The sequence below is a fragment of the Python bivittatus genome, unplaced genomic scaffold, assembly GCF_059951505.1.
Source record: "Python bivittatus isolate LINGU-HERP-01145 unplaced genomic scaffold, Pbiv_v1 ctg000080_np1212, whole genome shotgun sequence".
NCBI lineage: Eukaryota > Metazoa > Chordata > Lepidosauria > Squamata > Pythonidae > Python > Python bivittatus.
This window is the reverse complement of record NW_028277035.1, coordinates 65225998-65251160: the sequence shown is the minus strand read 5'-3', so window position 1 is coordinate 65251160 and position 25163 is coordinate 65225998. Positions and strand designations below refer to the sequence as shown.

General features: G+C 39.3%; 1 protein-coding gene across 3 annotated transcripts in view; it reads left to right on the top strand.

Moving 5' to 3' along the window:
- Window positions 1–5410: 5410 nt before the first annotated feature.
- Window positions 5411–25163, top strand: part of ZXDC (ZXD family zinc finger C) — a 23290-nt gene continuing 3537 nt past the window's right edge. Inside the window, exons 1-9 of one of the 3 annotated variants that reach the window (XM_088134274.1) lie at window positions 5411–6687; window positions 8877–9029; window positions 9293–9371; window positions 9883–9998; window positions 10657–10827; window positions 12393–13078; window positions 13859–13943; window positions 22772–22926; window positions 25061–25162. In XM_088134274.1, the coding sequence (XP_087990400.1) occupies window positions 5463–6687; window positions 8877–9029; window positions 9293–9371; window positions 9883–9998; window positions 10657–10827; window positions 12393–13078; window positions 13859–13943; window positions 22772–22926; window positions 25061–25162 (2772 nt within the window). In that variant the 5' untranslated portion in view covers window positions 5411–5462. The other 2 variants (XM_088134273.1, XM_088134275.1) reach the window with 2 other exon arrangements.

Genomic DNA, 25163 nt, shown 5'->3' with positions numbered 1-25163 from the left:
GCTTAAAGGTGCTGAAAAGTTAAGATTTTAGTTTGAAATATTATATTTGTTTTTGTTTCAAGACATAAAATAATGCTGGAGTTTATGTAGTCAAACCAAACTGAGCCACTCACTCAAGATTTATAGAAAAGCAAAAATCCATTAATGGAAAATGTGGGAAAAGCCTTTTCAGAGGACCTAATGAGCAGACTAAGTGAAAATCTGACCTAAAGACTTGTTTCACACCACCTTAAAACCAAACCAACCACATTATGGCTTATCACAATGTATAAAGTCAAGTGAACAGTGAATACAAACACCATTTCATGCTACAGTATTTTATTGCAGGTCATACTTGCATACGTTAGAACCTTAACTCCACTGAAAAAATGGGGTGAAATCCACAATCAAACAGTTAAGGATCACCAATTCCTGTATTTTTAAGACTACATCTCAGATATAGTACTGCCTGGCTAATTCTAGGCCAGATTTTCTCCACCTAGATGGGTTGGGGTTCCAAGTCAGCATGGTCAAAGTTGTTAATTAAAGTCCAAGAGAATTGGAGGACACCAAATAGTGGAATGCTGTTCTAGGGAGTGTAAGAAAGAAGTACTGTATGATGAAAACTTTAATAAACAATATGAATACATTAAGGAAAGAAACATCATTTAGTTATCACATTAATAAGACTTAGAAGATCCTGGCTAGGGCAGTGTTAGGCTTCAAGGTTTGGTGACCGTAGCGTAGACAGCAGATTTCCTGACGTTTCGCTGGCAACTGTGGCTGAAGATGCCCAATAGATATCAGCTGTGAAAGCCTACACCAGTAGATCCTGGCTAGTTCCACACAATTCTCTATATCCAATCTGACTTTGATACCCTAATTTTGTCATGCAGAAACCATCTGGACAGGTATGAATTGGCACTTTTCCTTCTTGTGGAAGATTCAGAATGCAACTTCTTCCACTCCTTCTGCCTAATTTTTCCCAAAAAGTCATTGCACTTTTTTCTGCCATGCCTCATTAATTCATCTCCCAGGTTGGTATGTAATCTCTTTATGAATTACCAATAGAAGAGAATATATGTAGCTCAGGGTTGAACTGTGGAGTCCTTGGGGTTCTCTGAGCTTGGTTGTTTGCAGACATTTCATTACCCAACTAGGTAACATAATCAGTGCTAGTGAGTGTGGGGTTTGCTCCCTGTTTATGTACAGTAGCTTGTCCTGCCAGTATTGGTGGGGGTGTGGTTTTCCCTTTAATAGTTCCTTGATTAGGGATTTGTTTTCTGCTTGATAGTTTGTCCGCTTGATTGTTTGTCTCCTCAATGGTTCCTTGATGTATTGTTTTCTGTTTGATTGTTTGGTGTTAATTCCTGCTTATCTGGGTGTAAGCTGCCAGAGAGGATGTGCTCTGGTCTTTTTGTTTCCTTTTTAGCTTTCTTATTGTCTCTTTTGAACGGTGTGTAAATGTGGTTTATTTCTATGTGTCTATTGATGGCTAATGTGTTTGAGTGCCAAGTTTCTAGGAATTTCCTGGCGTTTTTGGATTTAGCTTGGCCTAGGATGATCAGTTTCCCAGTTGAAGATATGGTTGAGTCTGTCCATGTGTTGTGAGATTAAAGAGTTTTCATCATGTCTTCTGACTGCTAGTTGGTGTTCATGGATGTGCTCTGCTAGCCTTCTACCTGTCTGCCCTTCATAATGGCTGTTATGGTCCTTACACTGGATGTTCTAGATGACTCCTGTTTTTTCTTCTTGGGCTACTGGGTCTTTTAGTTTACTTAAGATGTTTTGGAGGGCTTTAGTTGGTTTGTGTGCTACGGTGATACCATGTGGTTGTAATAGCCTGTTGGTTGTTTCTGAGATGTTTCTGATGTATGGCAGTGTTATCCTTTTCATAGCTTGTGTTGGTTGTGCTGTAGTGGGTTGAGTGGTCAGGCACCTTTTGATAAAGTTGTGTGGGTATCCATTTTCTTGGAAGATCTTGTATAAGCAATCTGTCTGCTGGGAGGATGATGATGGTTTGGTCCTTCTTTAAGTTTCTGAAGGCTGCTCTGTCCTCTGCTTTAAGTTGATTCTGATTCTGTGTTCTTCTGGTCTGTGGTATGATTGTCTGCCTTATGTTTTCTTGGGTCTCTCTGGCAAGTCCTGTGGTTTTAAAAGCTGCTTCTAAGATTGCAAAGAGTTCAAGCTGACTAGCATTGTCTATGTTATAGCTGAGGCCTTTCTGGAGGATATTGTGTTCTGCAGTAGATAGTGGCCGGCTGGACAAGGTGACTACCCATTCGGGTTCAGGTACCTCTTTGCTTCTGGGGCTTAGCTTGAGCAGTTTGGTTTGGAGTTTTGTTTTCCTTTTTTCAGATTGTCTTAGGGATGTCATCTTGATGGTGGTTGTCAGCATTTTTGCGTGTTCTGGGGTCATGGTTCCAGTTGCTCCTTGAGGTTATCTTTAGTGTGCTGGTATTTGTTTAGTCTGAGGTTTAGTCTGAGGTGAGCATCCATGATCATTAGCAGTATCATTTTTCAGCTGCTTTGTTGAGCTATTTTCCATCCAGCTGTGCAGTTTATTGGAGGTTTGTATCTGACACTGGTGGGCAGGGGGTGCTATTGTAGGCATTCATGTGAAAGAATAGTTGTTCCTTGGTGGAAGTTTGCCTATCTTCAAATTTCTCCCATTTGCATACTTTCTGAAGCATTAGACACCCATATGTGGCACCAATAGAATTTTTTATGAATTCCCTGTAGATTTGTTAATAGCCTCAGCATATCTGAGATCTGCACTCCTTTATAAGTGGGAGATCTTCCAGCTGTGCTTGGAATTACATTCCCCTCAAAAGAACAGGTATCCAGTTTAGTGGCATTTCTGGATCCGTATCTCTGATCCTCCAGACCAAGTCAATTGCCAGGAGTTCCTTTATCATTTTTTAGTAACGTATAAACTTGGCCTTTCTAAAAGCCAGTGACTATACATGCTGGTAACCTCCAGCCTGATTACGGCAATGGGGCTGCATTTGTACGTAGTCCAGAAACTCTGGTTACACAGAATTCAGCAGCAATTCTGGAAGCAGTCAAGGACATCATGTTACGCCTCTGCTAAAAGCACACTGTCAGCTGGCAAGTCATTTTCAGGTGGAGCATCAAGTGCCGGTTATTGCCTCTAAGTCCCTGAACAGTTTAACCTTCTTTTATATGATTTCACACTCACACACAAACACGTGCTTGAGATCATTTGGGGATATCTGCCTATAGTTGCTGCAGGCATATTCACTGAAGAGTTGCCACCCTGGTGTCTGAAGTATAATCTTTCCTTGTTGGTATTTTAGAAGACATTAACACATGTTAATGGTCATTTACTTTCATTTTTAATGTTTACTTGTTATTTTACTACCTTTATTAACACTTTAATTGTTTTATGGTAATTTTCATGAGATTACAGTAGTTGGTGGTATAAAAATATTAATAAAATAACAGCACGGTGGGAAATATTTGAGGACATTAAGTGTGCCATTCAAGCTGGAATCCCACCATCATCTGGTTCAACTGGCTTTGGCTTAATGTGTAGGGTAGACCCAGCTACTCTGATTTGTAAATCATGAGTTATGATTTAATGTGTTGTGCAAACCAGCAAACTGTACCCTAGTCAACAAAGCATGGTTAAAACACAAAATGTGAGCCCAGCCTCAGAGTCATCTGCAGTCCAAGTGTATAATCTGGAAAGAGAATCTGTAATAGACAAAAGCATGTCAACAACTTTTAATAATATTCAACTAAAGAAGCAGCTTTATTTCAATATATACAATGCATACATCTTTCTCAGAAGATATGCTGATAGTTTCTTCCTGTACAATGCTGCTGTCCTATAAGCCCATTACAACTGGGGAGACCCTAGTTTAAAGATGGCTGCCCTAGGAGATACCGTTCTGGACCCAGACTTCATTGCTACTTCCTTCACTTGCTCAGAACATCCACCGTGCTGTTTCTTTGCTCATACTTCCTTATTTTCAATCATGCGCACCACACTGAGAGGTTTACATACGAGTGCAGTGTAAAATGGATAAACAAACAAGCTTACCCCATGCATCCCAGCAACCTTTTATTATTTATAGGGTTTGTTTTATATAGCCTGACTTTTTCATTAATTAATGTAGGTATTTATGTTTCTCACTGTTTTTGGGTTTTACTCTAATTGTGAGCCGCCCAGAGCCACCCTCTGGGGGAGATGGGCAGCGTACAAATGTAACAAACAAACAAACAAACAAATCACTCCCCAGATTGACACCCACTGTCCCCTTACCTCTCCAACCACTCTTCCCCAACTTTTTAGCCCTTCCAGTTTAACTGCCCTTCTTCTCAACATGTAATGTTGGACAGGAAAACTGAAGATTCACATCACAGTTGGAAACCACTCTACTAACTGCTACAGGGAGCTAATCCTCTCTCCTGGCCTCCTCTCTCCTACAGCAGTTACTCTTCAGTGTTTATTTCTGCTTTTTTAGAGTTTGCCTCCTCTATTAGACTGGATGTCACTAAACAAAGTACAGTATATGCTGAAAACAGTATCAGAGAAACACTGACGCTTGCATTAAGCTTAAGACAGCACAGCACCATTAAGAAATACCTTCAGACGTGCAAACATAAAGGGCAGTGATTCTGACACACATTTGCCTGCTTTGCTGGAGACACAGCAAGCGCCCGTGCGCAGGTCTTTCGGAAACTCACAATAACTGGCTTGGAAACATTATTTAATCTCGAGCACACGGGGTGCGTAAAGGCTATGATGAAGGGAGGCCACTTTACACGAGATTAAATTTGGGGAGGCATTTCTAGGTGGAAGTATCAGTAATAAGGAAACATCCGAGGGCAAGGAACTCGGCAATCCGAGTTCCTCTGACGACACTACCCAGCAGTCCCAGCCGGTTTAGCTAATGGCGAAGGTCGGGCGTCATGAGCGCTCCACAGTCCTGGCGGAAGTGGGATGAACTGAAAGCACAATTTACGCAAATCGAAGTTTTATTTACCAGGCTCATTACTAGCAGAGTGTTAGGGGTATTGAGGGGGGTGCCCACTGAATCTAACAGAAGTTATTCCTTAATTATTGCTCTAATATCATGACGTTTGTTAGATCCCCATTTACCAAGGAGCATAAACCCATGCAAAGTGGAATTTCTATCTTAGTAAATATGCTTTAGTACTGAGCAGGAGAGCAACCCATAGCTGGCTTCCAAATCGCCATGTTCCCGCTTACTTCCACTACACCGCCGTCCTGTGTTTCACTGCGCCTCCGCTTCTTGAATCCTTCAGGATCCCCACCCCTCCCCGCTTCGGATCTGCCGTCCAGTTTCACGCAGAACTAACGCTTCCTGGTTTTCCACCCCGCCGCACAGACTCGACTCCTCTCCTGTGCTCCGCGCTCCGGGTTTCTCTGATCTTTTGGCCGGCTCCGCCCCGCGGCTCCGGTTTCAGCCGCTGCTACAGGGACCCCCAAGATGGAAACGCAGGGGCTGCCTGCCGCCGCGGAAGCGGCCCAGCCCGAGTCCGGCATCCAACAACATGGCGCTGGTGCGGCCGCCGCGGACGACGGGGCTCCCTCCTCAGGGCCTGCTCGCCGACCGCCTCAGCCTCGTGACTCTGCGGGGGCGGCGGCGGGGGCCTGGGGCCTGGACGTGACATTCCCGGTGCTGTTGCTTCTCGAGGGGAAGCTGCCGGAGCCGCCTACGCAGCCGCCGCCACAGCCGCCGCCGCCGCCTCAGCAGTTGCCGCCGCCGCCGCCGCCGCCGCCGCCGCCGGGAGCTGCCACCCCCGGCGGCGCGCCTGCCTCCGCTGCGCTGACCCCGGCAGCCGGAGGCCCCGGGCAGCAGCCGGAAAGTGACGCTCTACTGCTGGTGCTGAACTTGGTGCGGGGCGGAGCCTCCGGCAGCCCCTCGCGCGGCTCCTCTCAGGACTCCCCGCCGACGCAGCGGCCGCGGGAGGGCAAGCCGGGCGGCGAGGCGGGCGGAGAAGGCCCGGCCTCGGCGCCGCTCTCGGAGGGCAGCGGGCCGCAGGAGGAGCCCGGGGGCGGCCCGGGGCACTCCTCCTTTTCGGGCACGCTGACCATCAACAACCAGAGCCTGCTGGTGCGCTTCGAAAATGGGACGCTTAGCTTCGGCGGCCCGGCGCCGGCAGCGCCGCCGCCGCCGCCTCCCGCTCAGCTGAGCGCCGCCGAGCCCCCGGCTGCACCCTCCGGCGGACCTTCGCGGGCTCCGGCGCCGTATCCTCGCCCAGACTCCCGCTGCGCGGAGACCTTTTCCCGCAAGCAGCTACTGCGGCTGCATCAGTTGTCGGCGCGCGGCGGGAGCCCGGCGGGTGCGGGGCAGGAGGCCGGGGAGGCGGCCGCGACGGCAGCTCCCGCTGCCCCGGCAGGCGCAGGTCGGGCGGCGCGCCCGTTCAGCTGTCCGGTTCCCGGCTGCGCCTGGGCTTTCGCCACCGCCTACAAGCTGCGGCGCCACCTGCACTCCCACGACAAGCTGCGGCCCTTCGCCTGCTCCGCGCCGGGCTGCACGAAGCGCTTTACCACCATCTACAACTTGCGGGCGCATAGCAGGGCCCACGAGGAAGAGGCGAGGCTCAAGTGCGAGGCTTGCGGGCAGCGCTTCCCCAGCGCTGCCCGTCTCGGGGCGCATCAGCGGCGGAGCCACTTGGAACCAGATCGGCCTTACCGCTGCGAGTATCCAGGTAACCTAGACTGAACTGGGAAAGGGAAGGGTATTTTAAATCAACTGTTTATTCTAGTTACGCTACACATCTTCGGTCTGCAAAACGTGTGCATTCCAGTTAATGCCAGAAACATACTTTTTTTCATTATAATGTTGTAAATAATGATACATTGTATGATTTCGATGCCGTAATGTTAATATAATATGATTAAAAATTATTAACATTCTATTATTTAAAAAGCTCGAAGTATTGAAAATAAAAAGAAAAGTAAAAATTCTATCAGTATTAATTGCCATTTAGAATGTCATGTTACAAGTATAAACTTATTTAACTTTTCATCCAAAATTGAGTACAGGTAGTCCTCAGGTTACAACTGCAATTGAGACCGGGATTGCTGTTGCTAAACGATACAGTGTCACATGACTGCATCACTTAGCGACAGCAGTCCTGGTTGCTGTCGTAACCCCAGGATATGTGGGTTGTTAAGTGGAAAGCGGTGGGAGCCCCAGATAAGGAGTGTGGAGGAGGGCGCAGATGTTAAGGGTAGGTTGGCAGGGGCTGATGGAGCCCATGGGAGGGCCAGCAGAGGGCGGTAGATGGCAGAGGTTCTGCGGGCGGGCGTGGACTATGGAATGTGGGCAGGGGGTGCTACAAAGTATGAGATCCCTGGGTTCTCATACTCCATAGCAAGCTCCTCAGGAGAAAAAGCAGGAGCAACTTACTGGGGCAACTTGTGACCTTCCCTGCTGGTTTCCCCATTGACTTTGCTTGTGGAAGCTGGCAGGGAAGATCACAAATGGTGATCATGTGACATGACTTGCTGCAATGTCATAATCGCAAGCCAGGCACCTGAGTGCCTGGATTGCAATCGTGATTGTGGGGACCCTGCAGTGGCCAGAACTTTGAGGACTGGTCATAAGTCCAGTTTTTCAGTACCGCCATAACTGAATGGACACTGAATAAATGGACATGAGCCAAGGACTACCTGTGTAAGATAAAAAAGAAAAAAAACACTCCAATTCACATTATTAGTAGTATTACTATAACTAGTATTAGTTATATGATAATAGTTTCAGTCTTGAACTAATTACTTAATATTAAGATCTCCATTGTATTGTTACCTAGTGTGTGTGTGTGTGTAACTAGGTAACAATACAATGGAGATCTTAATAAGTAATTAGTTCAAGACTGAAACTGTTTTGTATAACTAATACTATGGTGTGAATTGCAGTGGTTTTTTCTTTTTTCTTTTTATTTATATGTTGAACTCTGATATTATCAGAGAAAATACCCATGAATGTTTCTCTCTGTGACCTTTCATATGAACTGACATCTTTCTGAACTGTGGAGGGCCTAACAGTGCAATCCTATGCATGTTGACATAGAAAAGAATCCTTTTTTGTTGAATAGAGTTTTAAATAAAATATACTCTTTAAAATAATTAAGTGATTTAACATAGAAAGTTTAAAAAAAAAGCTTTGTGGACTACCACAGCTGAATCCATAATTAATGCAAAGAGTACTATTTGGAAAAGAAAATACAATTTTGTAAAATGTGATGTGACTATTCTGACTGTAAGAGAGGAGAACATTCGGAAGTTTCTTACCTCTCTAGATTCTTACCATAATTTTACTTATTTGAACCCAGATCTACTTGACCTGAATCCAATATACTTTCCATTGTGGTACACTGATTTTTAAAATGATGTGTAAATTTACAATTCTTTGGAATTTTTGTCACAAGTCTAATTTCTAGTTTAATGTTATAGCAGTTATCAGGAGGAAACATTTGATGGGAATTGGTAATGCATTCTTTCCCATTGTAGTGTCCTCTGCAAATCCTGGATCTCCACTTCTATCATTTCTAGGTAGCATGGTGGCCATATTGCGGTAGAACGGAAGTCAGATAATAGATTCTTATATTGTAACTTAGGTGCTTAGAGCAGAATAAGTCTGCTTGCTCTAGTATGCTGTTTTCAAAAACATTTAACTGGAAGAAGTTGTAGAAGTTGAACGTGAAGACATTCCTCTATTGGCTGTTCCCAGCATATGGTGCTAGGAAGTAATCTGCTTTTGAAAATTGTGTTTTTATTTATCTGTATTGTTTTTACTATGCATATTTACCATATTGTTTTGAGCTACCTAAGCCACTTTGTTTGCTTCTGCTTTCCTGCTGAAACACAGTTCACTTTCCCTCTCTTTCTCCAGGTTGTGAGAGGACCTTCATAACAGTGAGTGCATTATTTTCTCATAATCGAGTCCACTTCAGGGAACAAGAATTGTTTTCGTGCTCCTTCCCAGGCTGTAACAAGCAGTATGACAAAGCTTGCCGACTGAAAATCCACATGAGAAGTCACACAGGTGTGAACTAGGACACTGTTAACGTTGACATGTGGTTGACTTAAAAAACAATTATGCTGATTGGATGGATGATCATGCCATCCTTAAAAACTGGTGATCTATTTATAGATAAGGCTTTAACAGTAGCTCGTAAAGCAGTTTGATCAGTAAAATCGTCAGTATAAAGAAGTTAATGAATATGAACTCTTTAATCAGATTAGGGATTTTTTTTAAATGAATGTGCTAATTTTTGTATTTGCAATTTTTGTGTGCCTTTTTTTCAGGAGAAAGACCTTTCATCTGTGACTTTGAAGGTTGTGGCTGGTCATTCACCAGCATGTCTAAGCTATTAAGGCATAAAAGGTAAATGTTCCAACTAATTGTTTTGAAAATCATTGACTGTACACAACCTATATACAAAGAACCTGCAGTTTACATTTTGAGAAGGGGGGTTATAAATTCAGAAATAGAAAATGAACATGAATAAATGCTCTTAACTTAAACAGACTTTGTTTAAATTGAGCTGAGGCAGTCAGCTTAGCTAAAACATTATTTTTGGAGTTCCTTGAAAGTGCTTTTAAAGCAAAGTTTTAAGTGTAGTAATCTGAGGGTTTAAAATCTTATCAGTCTTCAATCTATTGATTTGTGATTTTCTCAGTTCTGTGTACTTAGTCCTTGATGTTAATGTCAGTTTAATTACTGTTGTAGGAAACATGAAGATGACAGGAGATTTACATGCTCTGTAGAAGGCTGTGGAAAATCTTTTACAAGAGCAGAACATTTGAAAGGCCATAGTATAACTCATCTTGGTACAAAACCATTTGAATGTCCTGTAGAAGGTATTACTTAAACACTTGATTCTATTTCCTCATAGATTGCTTGTTATGTATAGAAGACCAGAGTATATCCAATTACCTAGACAGATGATCAGGATTGGATTGCTACTGAATCCCATGACAGGAAGGAAGATACCTTCAAAGCACAACATAGGTGGGAAGAAGGAACTAAATCTTTCTTCCAAAGGCATGCTTTTCTTTCCAAAACTATTTAATTTCAAGACTTCTTTTTCATTTTTAGGGATTATAGATGTCCACCAGTAAAAAAACAAAAAAAAAATTGGAGCAGGGGCAGGGGGCAGGACAGAGATTTAAATTCTATGCTATATTTAAAGTTTCCACTGCATTGGTAAATATCATCTTAGTTGGGTGGTGCAGCTATTTTAGTCAGCTTGGCTCAGAGTTATATGCAGGGTTCTCAGAAGCTTCTGAAACTGGTATCCCATTTATAGCTTTTGTTCTAAGATTCATAAGATCTCATTACTTCAGGAGTCATTTTTGCTGTCAATGCTTACCTTTCTCCTTCCTGCTCCTCTGTACAGAAATGTGGCAGACCCAATACAGTGCATACAACCAACTCAAACTGGCTTTCTATCCTTAGTAGTTTCTTAGCTTTGTCATCTGGCTGGGGCTTTATCTATAAATCATTGAAAATTGGAAGTGAAAATATCTGGGGAACCAAAACACTGAGGCCTAGAAGTAAGGGATTGTGAGGTATTGGTCTGCCTGCAATCTCACAGGAGACTTTATAGTACGGTTTGCATCTATAAGTATACATTATATTCATATGATCCAGTTGTTGTATATTTCAGGTTGTTGTGCAAAGTTCTCAGCACGCAGTAGTCTATACATTCACTCCAAAAAACACCTTCAGGATGTGGACTCATTGAAGATGCGTTGCCCTGTATCCAGTTGTAGCAAATTGTTCAATTCAAAGCATAGTATGAAAACACATATGGTCAAGCAACACAACTTTAGTGCAGGTATGAACTGCTAACTATAGAAGACTCTTGAGTTATCTGTGGATTTGAATAATGTATAGAATGTGTTATATCTAAAGCCTTTGCAAAAATATTACTTGATTTATTTATTTCACTGAAGCTAGTAATTTGGGGCTATGTGACTGTTTTGTTCTTTTGTAGGTACATGATGTATGTATAAATATGAGAAGGAATGTTTACTGTTTATTGATTTATAGAAAGCATATAATAAAATGAATAGGTTTGAATTATAGAACATTTTATGTCAACATGGTGTTGATTGGTTGCTGAATGTAGTAAGAATGGTGTATGATGGAAATAAAACAGTAATAATAATAAATAATAGTAATAATAAATGGAATGCTTAGCAGATTGTTCAGAATTGAGCAGGGAATTAGCCAAGGATGAGTGATATCTCTTTGAGTATTTAAGGATAAATGAATAAAGAAGAGATTGTAGTGATGTTAAGTGGTATTGTTTGGGGAAGTACGTGTGTGTGTACTTTCATAGGCAGACAATACTGTGTGGCAATTTTATGATAAGGACTGTGGATCTGAAAATTAATGTATTGAAGACCAAATTAGTTGTATTTAACAAAGAAAATGAAGTAAATGATGGCAGGTTATACTTAAATGGCAAAAATAAGAGCAAGTAAATGAATACTTGAACCTTGATAAAATGTTTATGAAAGATAGGAATATGAGTGTAGAGTTTTAAGTAGTCTGTTGCAAGGAATGAATGCCTATCAAAAGCAAAGTTGATTCTGACACTTTGTTATATGGGAGCAAGAACTGGGTATACTAGGAGAAACATAAAAGCTGAATGCAGTAAAAATGGGTTACTTAAGCGTGTGCAGTGAAACAATCATTTGTTTGGGTTGTTGCTCAAGAGTTTTCTCAGTTGGTACTACTACAAATGCCTTATTTGTTACTGGAAATGTCTTCTGAATAATTCATGTAGAAACTCTGTGTAACTATTACTCTGCGTGAATTGATTTTCTAGTTTAGCAAGCTGAGAATGACAAAAGCAGTGTTACATTTTGCCCTTTCATATGTAGTATAATATCACAATGCACATACAGAAGGGGTGGGGCTTATACCATAGCACTGCTAAGGTCTGCCCTTTTATATGTAGTGTGAGATCATAACACACATACAGAAGGGTGGGGCTTACACCATAATGCCTCCCCTCACTGCTGTGTAAACACTGCTGGCATGTTGACAGCTGTGTGAAAATCATTTTTAGCACCAACTATATTGCTAGGGATGTATAGCACATTGTTGAGATCTGAATGTTTACTAACAGGAAGTAAAGATGATCTGAAATCCTAGCAAATTAAAACTATAACTACCACAGCATAGTAGCATTGAGTTCTGGCACCACTGTTTTCTGCCAAATTTGTTGAAGGTAATGTTGGCTGCTTAGATTAGAAGAGGGAGTTATAGGTGCTTGGGATGAGTTTATGTAGCCAAGTTAGAGGGAAAGGAAACAGGTAAGACTTTCGGGATATCTGTCATATTAACTAGTTAGACTTATAAAATAAGTATGCCTATTTTGTTTTGTTTCAGATCTATTAAATCAGATGGAAACCATTGGTTCCCTCACACCCAGCAGTGAACTTGCCAGTTCAGGCCAAAGCGACCTCAGCAATGTAGATCTGGTGTCCCTTTTTTCTAGTGTATCTGGGAACTCCTCTGGAATTTCAGCTGATATGGCTCTAATAAACTCTGGAATTCTCACTATAGATGTTGCTTCAGTAGGTTCTACACTTGGAGGCAGTCTTTCTGTCAGTAGCAATTCCCTTGCTCAAACAGTTGACCCATTGATTTTAGTGGCTAGTAGTGACATTCCACACAGCCTGGATAGCTCTCTTTTATTGGGAACCACCACCACAGTTTTACAGCAAAGCACTTTAAATTTGGATGAAGTACAGACTGTGAATGCAGAAGCCTTAGGCTCATTAGCATCTTTGGCAACAAGAAGTTCCAGTCAAGACTTGCATGGTTTGACCTCTAGCAGTAACTTATCAGTAGACACAGCCACTTTAACCCCTTCCAGCAGCCTTGGTGGAAACAATACATCTGAATTATTAGCTCCAAGTAAAGCAGAGCAAACTTTGCTTCCTAGCCTGGATGTTGTGGAACAACAAGAAGGCAGTAAAGTGGTCACTCAGTTTGTGTTCTCCAATCCTTCAGGAAGTTACAGTGCACAGAAAGAAACTGATCTGAGCACGGTGACTGGCAGCTGTTTTCTGGTATGCAATAACTCTAAATAACTAGTTTTCATTAGTATCTTAGTTTTGAGGATATTGTCATGTGTGAGTCACTCTACCAGATCAAAAAAGGTATATGGAATGTTTGTATAATGTAAGTGGCATAAATTGTTTCTGCCTGTGAAAGTGATTCAGTGCTGTTACACGTTGTCCATCATATGAAGTGAAAGAGGATAGTCTTCTCCATAGCAGAAGCTTTGAAGCCAAAGCTTAGTGTTATTCGTTACTCCCTTCCCAAGCTGTTGTAGATATTTAAAACTCTAGGTAATGTTTTGGGATTGAATGAGGAAAGAGTATACTATATTCCATGCTTGTAGAAAAAGAAGAGAATTTGATTTTAAGACATTTTTTAAAGTGTTGCCATTGTTAGTCCTCATTTTCTCCCTCTTGCTATTGAAATACACTTTTGATTGTATTATTATCTTATTAAAATACACACTGATTAACATAGATAAAGGACTGTATGCAAAGACAGCTTGCACAATGGAGTGTTTTGCTTTTTTCTGCAGCCCCCTTTGAAAAATAGTCTGTTCTGGAGAGTTTTACATCACCAAGCAGATTTTGGTATTCTACGAAAGGAAGGGGAATTCATTCTGTCTGTGGACTTAACCAGTTGGATGCAACACAGAATTCAATATAAGCAGGGAAACTATTAGGGATTAGGCCATGCTGTTTGGGGAAAATAGTATTCATAATAAAAAGCTGCATATCTAACAGTCTGCCTGGATTTAGTGATGTGAACATACCTTTTTATCTCATCAGGAGAGTGGTGGGTCTGCAAGAACAGATTATCGAGCTATTCAGCTTGCCAAGAAAAGAAAACAAAAAGGAAATGGGAATGACATAGGTGAGTATTAACTATTTCAGTACAGTATATTATGTCTGCTACTGGACTGGATCTAAGGATAGTATCATGGTTAAATTTGGAATCCTAAGTTGAATAGGAGAGAGCCAGTTTGGTGTAGTGGTGAAGGCATCAGGCTAGAAACCAGGGGACTGTGAGTTCTAGTCCTGCCTTAGACATGAAGCCAGCTTGAGCCAATCATTCTTTTTCAGCCCTAGAAGGAGGCAAGGGTAAACCACTTCTGAAAAACCTTGCCAAGAAAACTGCAGGGAGTTTTTATTGAGAGTTTTTACATAATTAAAATACTCCAAGTCAAACTCTTTTGTGACAGGTATACACTCTTAATTTCTGTGTTTGAGAAGTTGTATTCAGGAAGTTTGAGAAGGGATCATACTCCCTGAAAATAACAGCTTTCTATCACTGAGTTTGCCTCGGAAGCTGCAGCTAGTGCAAAACAGGTCCCCCCTCCCCCCAAAAAACCCTATGTAGCAGGAACAGTGTTATGAAAATGCTGCACATTTGCTATTGATAAGCCCATGAAATGCTGTGATTTTTTAATTCTTGCAGGTATTTCCTGCAATGGCCAATTAGGTATATATATAATGGATTTGGGGATAAACATGTTTATTGCTGAAGATACTATTTTTGGTTTTTATATGCTGTTAGATGGTCATAGTCACTATGGTCAGATGGGCAGCCTTATAAATATGTACAAAATATGTACAGTACTGTGCAAAAGTTTTAGGCAGGTATGAAAAAATGCTGTAAAGTAAGAATGCTTTCAAAAATATATATTGTAATTGTTTATGTTAATCAATTTACAAAATGCAAAGTGAGCAAACAAGAAAAACCCAAATCAATATTTGGTGGGACCACCCTTTGCCTTTAAAACAGCATAAATTCTTCTAGGTACACTTGCACACAGTTTTTGAAGGAACTCAGCAGGTAGGTTGTTCCAAACATCTTGGAGAACTAACCACAGATCTCCTGTGGATGTAGGCTGCCTCAAATCCTTCTGACTCTTTGTGTAATCCCAGACAGACTCGATGATGTTGAGATCAGGGCTCTGTGGGGGCGAAACCATCACTTCCAGGACTCCTTGTTCTTCTTTACGCTGAAGAAAGTTCTTAATGACATTGGCTGTATGTTTGGGGTTGTTGTCCTGCTGCAGAATAAATTTGGGGCCAATCACATGCCTCCCTGATGGTATGACATGATGGATAAGTATCTGCCTGTATTTCTCAGCATTGAGGACACCATTGGTCCTGACCAAATTTTCAACTCCATTTGCAAAAATGCAGCCCCAAACCTGCAAGGAACCTCCACCATGCTTCACTGTTGCCTGCAAACACTCATTATTGTACCGCTTTCCAGCACTTTGGCAAACAGACTGCCTCCTGCTATAGCCAAATATTTTAAATTTTGACTCATCAGTCCAGAGCACCTGCTGCCATTTTTCTGAACCCCAGTTCCTATGTTTTTGTGCATAGTTGAGTCACTTAGCCTTGTTTCCACATCAGAGGTATGGCTTTTTGGGTGCAGTTCTTCCATGAAGGCCACTTCTGGCCAGACCTCTCTGGACAGTAGATGGATGTAGCTGGGTCCCACTGCTTTCCACCAGTTCTGTGCTGATGGCACTGCTGGACATCTTCCAATGTCAAAGGGAAGAAAGCATGTGTCTTCCATCTTCTGCATTAAGTTTGGCCAACCATTGCATCTACAGTCCTCAGTGTTGCCCATTTCTTTGTGCTTCTTCAAAAGAGCTTGAATAGCACATCTTGAAACCCCAGTCTGCTTTGCAATTTTTGCCTGGGAGAGATCTTGCTGATGTAGTATAACTACCTTGTGTCTTGTTGCTGTGCTCAGTCTTGCCATGGTGTATGACTTGTGACATGAAACTGTCTTCCACAATCTCACCTTAGTAGCAGAGTTTGGCTGTTCCTCACCCAGTTTTAAGCCTCCTACACAGCTGTTTCTGTTTCAGTTAATGACTGTGTTTCAACCTACATATGAAATTGGTGATTATCACCTGCTTGGTATAATTGGTTAATCATACACCTGACTCTAATCCTACAAGATCCCTGACTTTGTGCAAGTGTACAAAGTGTGCAAGTGTAAGAATTGATGCTGTTTTGAAGGCAAAGGGTAGTCCCACCAAATATTGATTTGATTTGGGTTTTTCTTCTGTTTGCTCACTTTGCATTTTGTAAATTGATAAACATAAACAATTACAATATATATTTTTGAAAGCATTCTTACTTTACAGCATTTTTTCACACCTGCCTAAAACTTTTGCACAGTACTGTATGTACTGTACCAATACCAGAATCGGTTGAAATTGATTGGGAGCATAAGAATACATAGCACATTACATAACAAAAAACAATATTCCAGTTTGCTCTGAAGGGGAGTATTCTTTAATAATATTTTATTAAGATTTTAAAGATACATATTTAAAAGTTAGAAATGAAAAAGAAAATTTGAAATATAAAGAAAAGGAAAAGAAAAAGTGAGGTAAAGTAAAAGGAAAAAAGATATGAAAAACAGATAACTTCCAATCTATCTCTGTTCTTAGAAATAATAAGGTTATCATAAGTGCTAGTTTTTAGTACATTAAATAGGAATAATTCTTTGTCTAAATATATCCCATTACATTTATAATCTAATCTTCAAATCCCCATATAAGCTTCATCCCACCTGCATTTTGCAAATAGTCCATCAGCGGTTTCCATTCTTTAAGGTAGTAGTTGTTTGAGTTTTCTTTTAATAAGCAAGTCAGTTTATCATTTTCTGCCATATCCATCAGTTTTAACAACCATTCTTGTATTGTTGGTAGTGTCTGGGTTTTCCAAAATTGTGCATAAAGAAATCTTGCTGCGGTAATCATGTATTGAGTAATTCTAATAAGATGTTTTTCTATTTGAAAGTCCATTATCCCCAACAGGAATAGTTCTAGTTTAAATGGGATCTGTATCTGTAGTATGCTCTGCATCAACGTTTGTATTTGAGTCCAAAATTTCTTTGCAATTTTACATGTCCACCACATATGGTAAAACGACCCCTCTTGTTGGTTACATTTCCAACAAACGTTGGAAATTGTCCCGTACATCTTTGATAATCTTTGGGGTGTCATATACCATCGATACATCATTTTATAGAATTTTTCTTTCATTTTTCTTTCTTTTCATAACATAAAGTAAATTTTAATCCTTTAGACCACATATTTTTCCCATTGCTGCATATGTATATTATGTCCAATATTTTTTGCCCATTTAATCATGCATTCTTTGACTTGTTCTTCAACCATTTCTTCTCTCAGAAATAATTTGTACATTTTTGCTATTAAATGTTCATCTCTTTCACATAATTGGATTTCAAATTCTGATTTATTCTATTCAAATCCAAATTCTTTTTTATCAATTTTAAATTTTTCTTTGTATTGCATATAAGAAAGCCATTGAAAGGTATATCCTTCTAAAACCAGTTGTTCTTTTGATTTAATTTTATATTCTCCTTGTTCTTTTTCTAATAAGTCTTGATATCTCATCCATTTATTTTTATCTCTTGTTTCAGTTCTATAAAAGGCTTCTTGTGTAGAGGTCCACATCAGCATCTTAGGGCATAAAAGTGGTCTACATTTAATCCAAACTTTTAATAGAGATCTTCTAATATAGTAATTTTTAAAGTCCACATTAACTTTATCATACCACAAATATCCATGCCATCCAAATCTCAAATTGTGATCTTCCAAGTTTAATAATTTTTCATTTCTCAAAGTGATCCATTCTTTAAGCCATACTAAACAGCAAGCTACATAGTACAATTTCAAATCGGGAAGACCCAAACCACCTCTTTCTTTCACATCTTGTAAAACTTTATATTTTATTCTTGGGTTTTTCCCTTGCCATATGAACTTAGAGATGTCACATTGCCATTGTTTAAAGGGTGCTTCTGAAGTCAATATTGGGATTGTCTGGAAAAGATATAAAATTCGCGGCAAAATATTCATTTTAATCACCGATATTCTTCCTAGTAACGACAATTGTAACTTTTCCCATCGGTCTAAGTCTTTTTTAATATCTGTCCAAAGTGGAACATAATTACTCGGAAATAAACCAGCATTCTTCGATGTCAAATATACTCCCAGATATTTTATTTTTTTCTCTATTGTAAATCCAGTTAATTCATTCAGTTTCTTCTGTTGGTAAAAATCCATATTTTTAGTTAAAACCGTTGTTTTTCGTATGTTTACTTTGAACCCTGCTAGCGACCCAAAGTCTCTCAATTTTTGCATTAACGATTCAATCCCATCCAATGGGTTTTCTAAGGAAATGACCAGGTCGTCAGCAAAAGCTCTTAACTTATATTCTTCTTTTTTAACTCTTATTCCCAAAATGCTGTCATCTTGTCTAATATCTCTAAGTAATACTTCTGAAATCAATATGAATAATAATGGAGACAAGGGACATCCTTGTCTCGTACCTTTTTGAATTTCACATGGTTTAGTAAAATCTCCATTAACAATTATTTTTGTGGTTTGTGGTATGTATATTGATTTAATCCATTTAACAAAGTTTTCCCCAAGTTTCATAAAATCCAAAACTTTAAACATAAAAGGCCAATTTAAATTATCAAAGGCTTTTCCAGCATCCAAAGATATCAAAGCTGCTTGTTTTTCATAATGTTGTTCCAGGTACTCTAATATATCCAGAACATTTCAAATGTTATCTCTGATTTGTCTTTTTGGTAAAAATCCTGCTTGATCCTGATGGATAAATTTTACAAGAATATTCTTCATTCTTTCCGCTAGAATTGTTGTGAATATCTTATAATCATTGTTCAATAAAGATATTGGTCTATAATTCTTTGTCAAAGTCAAATCCTGTTGGTCTTTTGGAATCAAGGTAATATGGGCTTCTTTCCAAGTTTCTGGCATTACACCTGTGTCCAAAATTGAATTCATAGTCATTTGTAAAGGAAGACAAAAGGCAGTTGACATTTCCTCTAATGTTATGGGATCATTAAGTAATTTTCTCTGTTGATCAGTAAGAATAGGTAATTTTTGTTTAGACAGATATCAATATCATCTAGATGAACATCTTTTTTATATAATGATGAGTAATAACAAAAAAAGGCCTCTTAAATGCCTGCATTGTCCATTGAAGTCTTCCCGTCGTGTTGTATTTTAGAAATTAATCTTTTCTGTCTTTGTTTACCCAATTTGTAAACTAGCCATCTGCCTGGTTTATTTGCAAATTCAAAATATTTCTGTTTCATAAATTTCAATTGAGTTTCTAATTCCTGTACCATTAACATTGACATTTGTTTTTGTAAAAATTTAATTTGTGTATTCAAAGTCTCATTCAATGGATTATTTCTCATCTCAGTCTCTTTATTTTTAATTTCATCTAAAATCAAATGCATCTTCTCTTGTTTTTTCCTCTTCAACTGGGCATTATATTGAATGAAATAACCTCTCATGTAAGCCTTACTAGCATCCCAAACAGTCTGTGTATTAGTGCCTTTGTTCATATTCAATTGAAAAAACTCTCATCTTTTTTTTTACAAGTATCAACTATTTCATTTTTCCATAAAATTGTCTCATTTAATCTCCATCGAAATGTACTCTTTTTCCCTTTAATAGTCAACAGGGTTATGATTTGAAAAGGTCTTAGGTAATATTTCAGCTTTAGTAACATCCATCATCAGAGTTTTAGAAATCAAAAACATATCTATTCAAGAAAAGGATTTAAATCTCTCAGAAAAATATGTGTATTCCTTAGAATTTCCATTTAAAAATCTCCAAATATCTTGTAAGTCCAACATGTCTTTCAGATCAAAAAATGTTTGGGGTAGTTTTCCTTGTTTAAGTCTCAGCCCCTTTGGGGACTGTTTGTCTTCCATTGGAGAAATCACCCCATTCCAATCACCCATAAGGCACCAATTCTCATATCGTAAGTCCATCAATTTGTCCATTAAGTTTTTATAAAATATCCCTTTATCCACATTTGGGGCATACAGTCCAACAACTAGTGTTTTAACCCCGTGTATACTAATTTCAACTGCCACATATCTTCCTCCGTCATCAGTCAAGATCAATTGTGGATTCAATTTTGATTGTATATACAAAACAACTCCTTTAGTCTTTTTTGGTCCAGCTGATATGAATTCTTCTCCAGTTTGTTTCTGAACCAAGTACTTAATGTCTTTTTTACAAATATGAGTCTCTTGCAAACAGATTATATTCAAGTTCCATTTCTTTAAAAGGTGAAAAATTTTCTTTCTTTTTTGAGGAGTATTTGCTCCATTTATATTCCAGGTTAAATATTTGTAATCCATAAGTATATTTGTATTAAAGTCTTTTATAATCCACTCCAGAAGCCCCAAGCTTTGTTAAATCCACACTAGTTTTGATATCTTTTGTAGTCTTTTCTTTTTCTTTTTCTTCTAATTCTTATGGGTATCGTGAAAGTCTACCTTATATTTTTCCAAAAAGGCTTCTGCCTTTAAAGTAGAGTTTATTCTAAATATTTGCTCTTTATACATAAAAGATACTCCTTCTAGTCTCTCCCATCTGAAAGAAATACCATGTTGCTTTAATTTATCTGTGAAGAAGGAGTAATCCTTTCTTTTTCTCAAAATTCTTAAAGGTATTTCTTTTAGAACAATCACCCTTTTGCCTGCGATACTCAGTCCATCATTATAGTGTTTTTTCACAATTTGTTCTCTTGTAACCTTCCGTACAAAATGAATCAATATGTGTCTTGGGACCTTTTTTTCTCTAGCAAAACGTGAATTGACTCTATAAATTTTGTCTATTTCAGAATCTAGATCTTGTTCCTCCATCTCCAAAAATTGTGCTAATGCGGTAATGATGAATTTTCTTACATCTTCCCTGGGATTTTCCATTACTGACTTCAATCTCAATATAAATTCTTTCTCCCTCATTTCTGCTAATGCAATAGCATCCAAATTTCCATCAATATCTTTAGTGGCTGCTTCTGACTTAATTTCTAACAACTGTACCTGTCCTTGAGTATTCCTGAGGTCAGTTGACAAATTATCAACCACATCCTTCACTTTCTGGACCTCATTTCTAAATTCTTGAATCAATTCCTTTTTTAAGTTGTCTATTTTTTCATTCATTTTTGTGTCTCTTTGGTCCATTTGGTAGCTTAAGGCAGCAATTGCATCTAATACTTTTTTCATGTCTCCACCCCCCTCAACCAGTTCTATAGAAGTTCTTGTTGATTCTCTTTCCTTTTCCTTATCCTTCTTCCCTCTTGAAGCCATTGTAGACAGTGCAAAATTCAATATCTTCAAAGAACAACAATTATAACCCAATAGCAACAGCTTTCTTCCAAGTTCTCTAACAACACAGCAGTTATAATCCCAGCTATAGAAAGCTGTTTCTTATTGTTCCCAAATATAGATAATAAAATATATAAACAATTCTCAATTCTCAAGCTTTTAAGTTCGACATGAAGAAAAAAAGAAAAAAAGGAAAACTCAACTATAGAAATCCAACAGCAGATTCATAGTCCAATATAAGTTTATAAGCAAGGAAAAGCAAAAGGAAAAAAAAAAAATTGTAATCCCATAAAAAGGCAAACCATTAACAGTTTGTAGAATCCTCTATTTAAATTCCATAAAAAGTTTCCATATCATAGCAAGGTCCATTTGTTAATTTCCACACATTACATTCCATGACAGAGAATAAAAAAGTAACTCACCAGCATCTGAAAGTGTAGTCCAGAGATAGATCTTAGATATTAATAAAACAAGAAAAAAAAAGTAATCCAAAGAGGAGGAGAGTAGAAAAAAAAAAAATTCCCCCTTCCTCTTCTAAAGTGATCTAAGACGCCGGACTGCAGCGCTAATGTTTCTCATTCGTGAGGCTCTCTGCATTTGTAAAGCACGATGTTTCCCAGCCGCCTTCGCTATTCTACTCACCGGCTTTCCCGTGGTGGAAGCCAGGAAAGGCAGGAGGAACAACATCCGCGGCTCTGTGGTTGATCTTCCGAACTCCCCCTCTCCAGGGGAGTATTTCAGTGGTCTTCTGTCCTCTAGACCCACTGCTGATCAAATGCAGCTCAGGTGCCCTGGAGCTCCGAGAAACGCGTCAGCGCGCTGCCCTGTCCGGGCGGAAGTTGAAGGGAAGTATTCTTATGCTCATGTAAAGGAAAAATAAGAGAAATGGGACATTGGCAGTCCAAAATGACTTCCTAGAAGACAGTTTTCTGAATAACATAGCAAGTCTCCCCCCCCCCCACTGCTTTGAAGGTACATGACATAGATCTAATTAATAGGAATGCAAAGCAGAATATCTGACTTTTGCATTAGTTAGAATGGAAGTTAAAGAAGTTGAAATAATTTACTGTGAAACTGTAGGATCAAAGAATGAGAAGAAACATGATAGATACCCCTTGATGCTGAAGGAAATGTCCCAGCTTATATCTTATGGAAGGAGGAAGAAAGGTGATTCTCTGTAATTCTTCCTTTCCAAGGCAGGTGAATGAGTATGGAAAGGAATGAGTATATATAATCTATCCTCATGTTCTCAAGGTCCTCCAGTTCTGTAGAGCTATTTTTAGAGGATGAAGGGAAGTGAATAGGTATGGAAATCACCCTTTCTTTTTCTGTGAACAGAACTCTTTGTATGCAGCCCCATCTATTAATATGCTTGACAAAATATTTAAATAATCTGCTCCGTACATGGTAAGAAGCGCATGTTTTATTCAAAATTGTTTACAGAAAATATTTTCAGATATCTAATGAAACTCACTTCAGAATACAGGTTTATATTATACAAATGCCATCTCTTATTTCAGGTTCGACTGACTCTGGCATAAGAAAAAACAAAAGTGATAAAGTGAACTGTTTTAGTCATGGAAATCGGTTATGCAACAGTATTTTGCCAAATGGAAGTCTAACAGTAAGAGACCCTTCAGCTGGCACGCAGTTTGTTCAAATTCAGTTGCTTCAGGTAAAAATTGGCGACTTAACTTATCTGCTTTTTTCAGGAACATGTAGCTGGGATATAATCAAAGTAAACTTACTTTATTATACAATATATTGGTAGAGATAGATGCTGGCTGGCTGGCTGGCTGGCTGGCTGGCTGGCTGGCTGGCTGGCTGGCTGGCTGGCTGGCTGGCTGGCTGATAGAACAAGCATAATATGGTTTGGTGCAGCAAACCCAAATTCTGCTTAGGAAATAATTGCAAAGTTTAAGTTTCCAGCCCCTCTCTTTTTCTGTTTTTTATCACATGACTAAATCAGTTTTACTATTCTTGTGTTTTTGGAAGTAAATATTTCTAATAAATATTTCTTTGAATTATTTCTTTGAAGGATACTGGTAATAAAGAACAGAAATATAAAAAGATGTATTTAGCAGTTGATAAAGTCAGGGAAAAGGGGAAAATGAGTTCAGGTACAATTTTGTGCTCCTTTGGAGAGGAACTGAGGGGCTGTAGGATTTCTCTACCTGTGAAGAGGGAAGTGTGCTACTAAAAATTTCTCTGGTACATTGCTGCAGTAATAAATGTACCATTGGTACATGGAATGTTAGAACCATGAACCAAGACAAATTTGATGTCAGATTAGAAATATCAAGATTCAGTATTGACATTATGGGAACCAGCAAACTTAAATGGGCTGGAATGAGTCACTTCACATCAGAGAAGCATCAGATTTTCTACTACAGAGAAGAAAATCATAGATGAAATGGAGTACCATCATTACTAATAGATGGGTGTCAGAGTGCTCAAGTGAAACTCCCTAAACAATAGAATGGTCTCAGTTTAAATCCAGGCCAAACCAATCAGTATTACAATGATCTGAGTCTTTGTTCCAACTCCAGATGCAGACGAAGCTATGAGGATTTGTAGTACCTTATTGACATAACACCAAATAATATGTCATATGGATTATTTGAGACTAGAATGCTAAAGTTGAAAGTAAGATAGCATTTGGAATACAGGTAGTTCTCACTTAACAACTGCCCTGTTTAGTGATAGTTTGAAGTTACAACGGCACTGAAAAAGTAACTTTATGATCAGTCTTCACACTTACAGTTGTTGTGTCCCTGAGGTCAGGTGATTGAGATTTAGGTGCTTTGCAACTGGTGGACGTTTATGACCCTTGCAGCATCCTGCGGTCATGTGATTGCCATTTGTGCACTTTACAGCTGACTTCTGACAATGGAGAATCTGGCAGTAAAATCACAAGTTGCAGTCATGTGACGTCTCGCTTAACCATCACAGGTGATTTGCTTAATGACCATGGTGGAAGTGAGGTCGTAAGTCCATCACGGTCATGTGTGTCTCGCTTAACTACCGCATTGCTTAGCAACGGAATTGCCGGTCCCAAATGTGGTGGTTAAGTGAGGACTGTAATAGAAAAAAATGGCTTTAACGTACAGGGATCAGACTCTGCCAAGAAAATTCAATGTTTATAGCAAATCATTTTATCCCATCTTATTTATATATAACTCAAGGCAGCAAACATACCTAATCCTCCTGCATATTTTTCCCCTGCAACAACTCTGTGAGGTGGTTTGGGCTGAGAGAGCGTGACTGGCCCAAAGTCACCCAGCCAGCTTTCATGCCTAAGGCAAGTCTAGAACTCACAGACTCCTGGTTTCTAGGCCAGTATCTTAGCCACTACACCAGACTGACTCTCCGGGTTCTTTTTTTTATTTCCAACAACCTCAGAGATGACCCCATGCATGGATATCACCAAATGGACAACACTAAAATCAAATTGACTGTATGCTTACTCTGCAAACAAAGATGGAGAAGCTCCGGAATGGACTCCCTTTGGCAGTTCATTTAGCTCTAACAATTTTTCCCTTCTGGAAGAAGTTGATTGCAGCAGGATAGAAATTTGATTAATAAAAATTAAGATGTAGTATTAAGTCAGTATTAGGTAGTGTTATAAATTGTGTGGCCTCAGTGAAAGTAGTTAGGACTCCTAATTGGAGTTATTAAAATGCTTCATTAAGTATAACGTGTTGCTGCTTCTAAGCATGTCCGTATGTTAGTAAAAAATGACCCGGTGGTTGCTGGGTGGGAGAATGCTGTTTGTAGATAGAAATTCACTTTCTCTCCTTTGTTGTTAGGATGATTCTCCAGGAGAAGGAGATCTACCCTTCCAGCTCAGTTCTCAGTCTTCCTCTTCACACTCTCAGCTGACAGTGGATTTACCTGTTCATATTCTTCAGG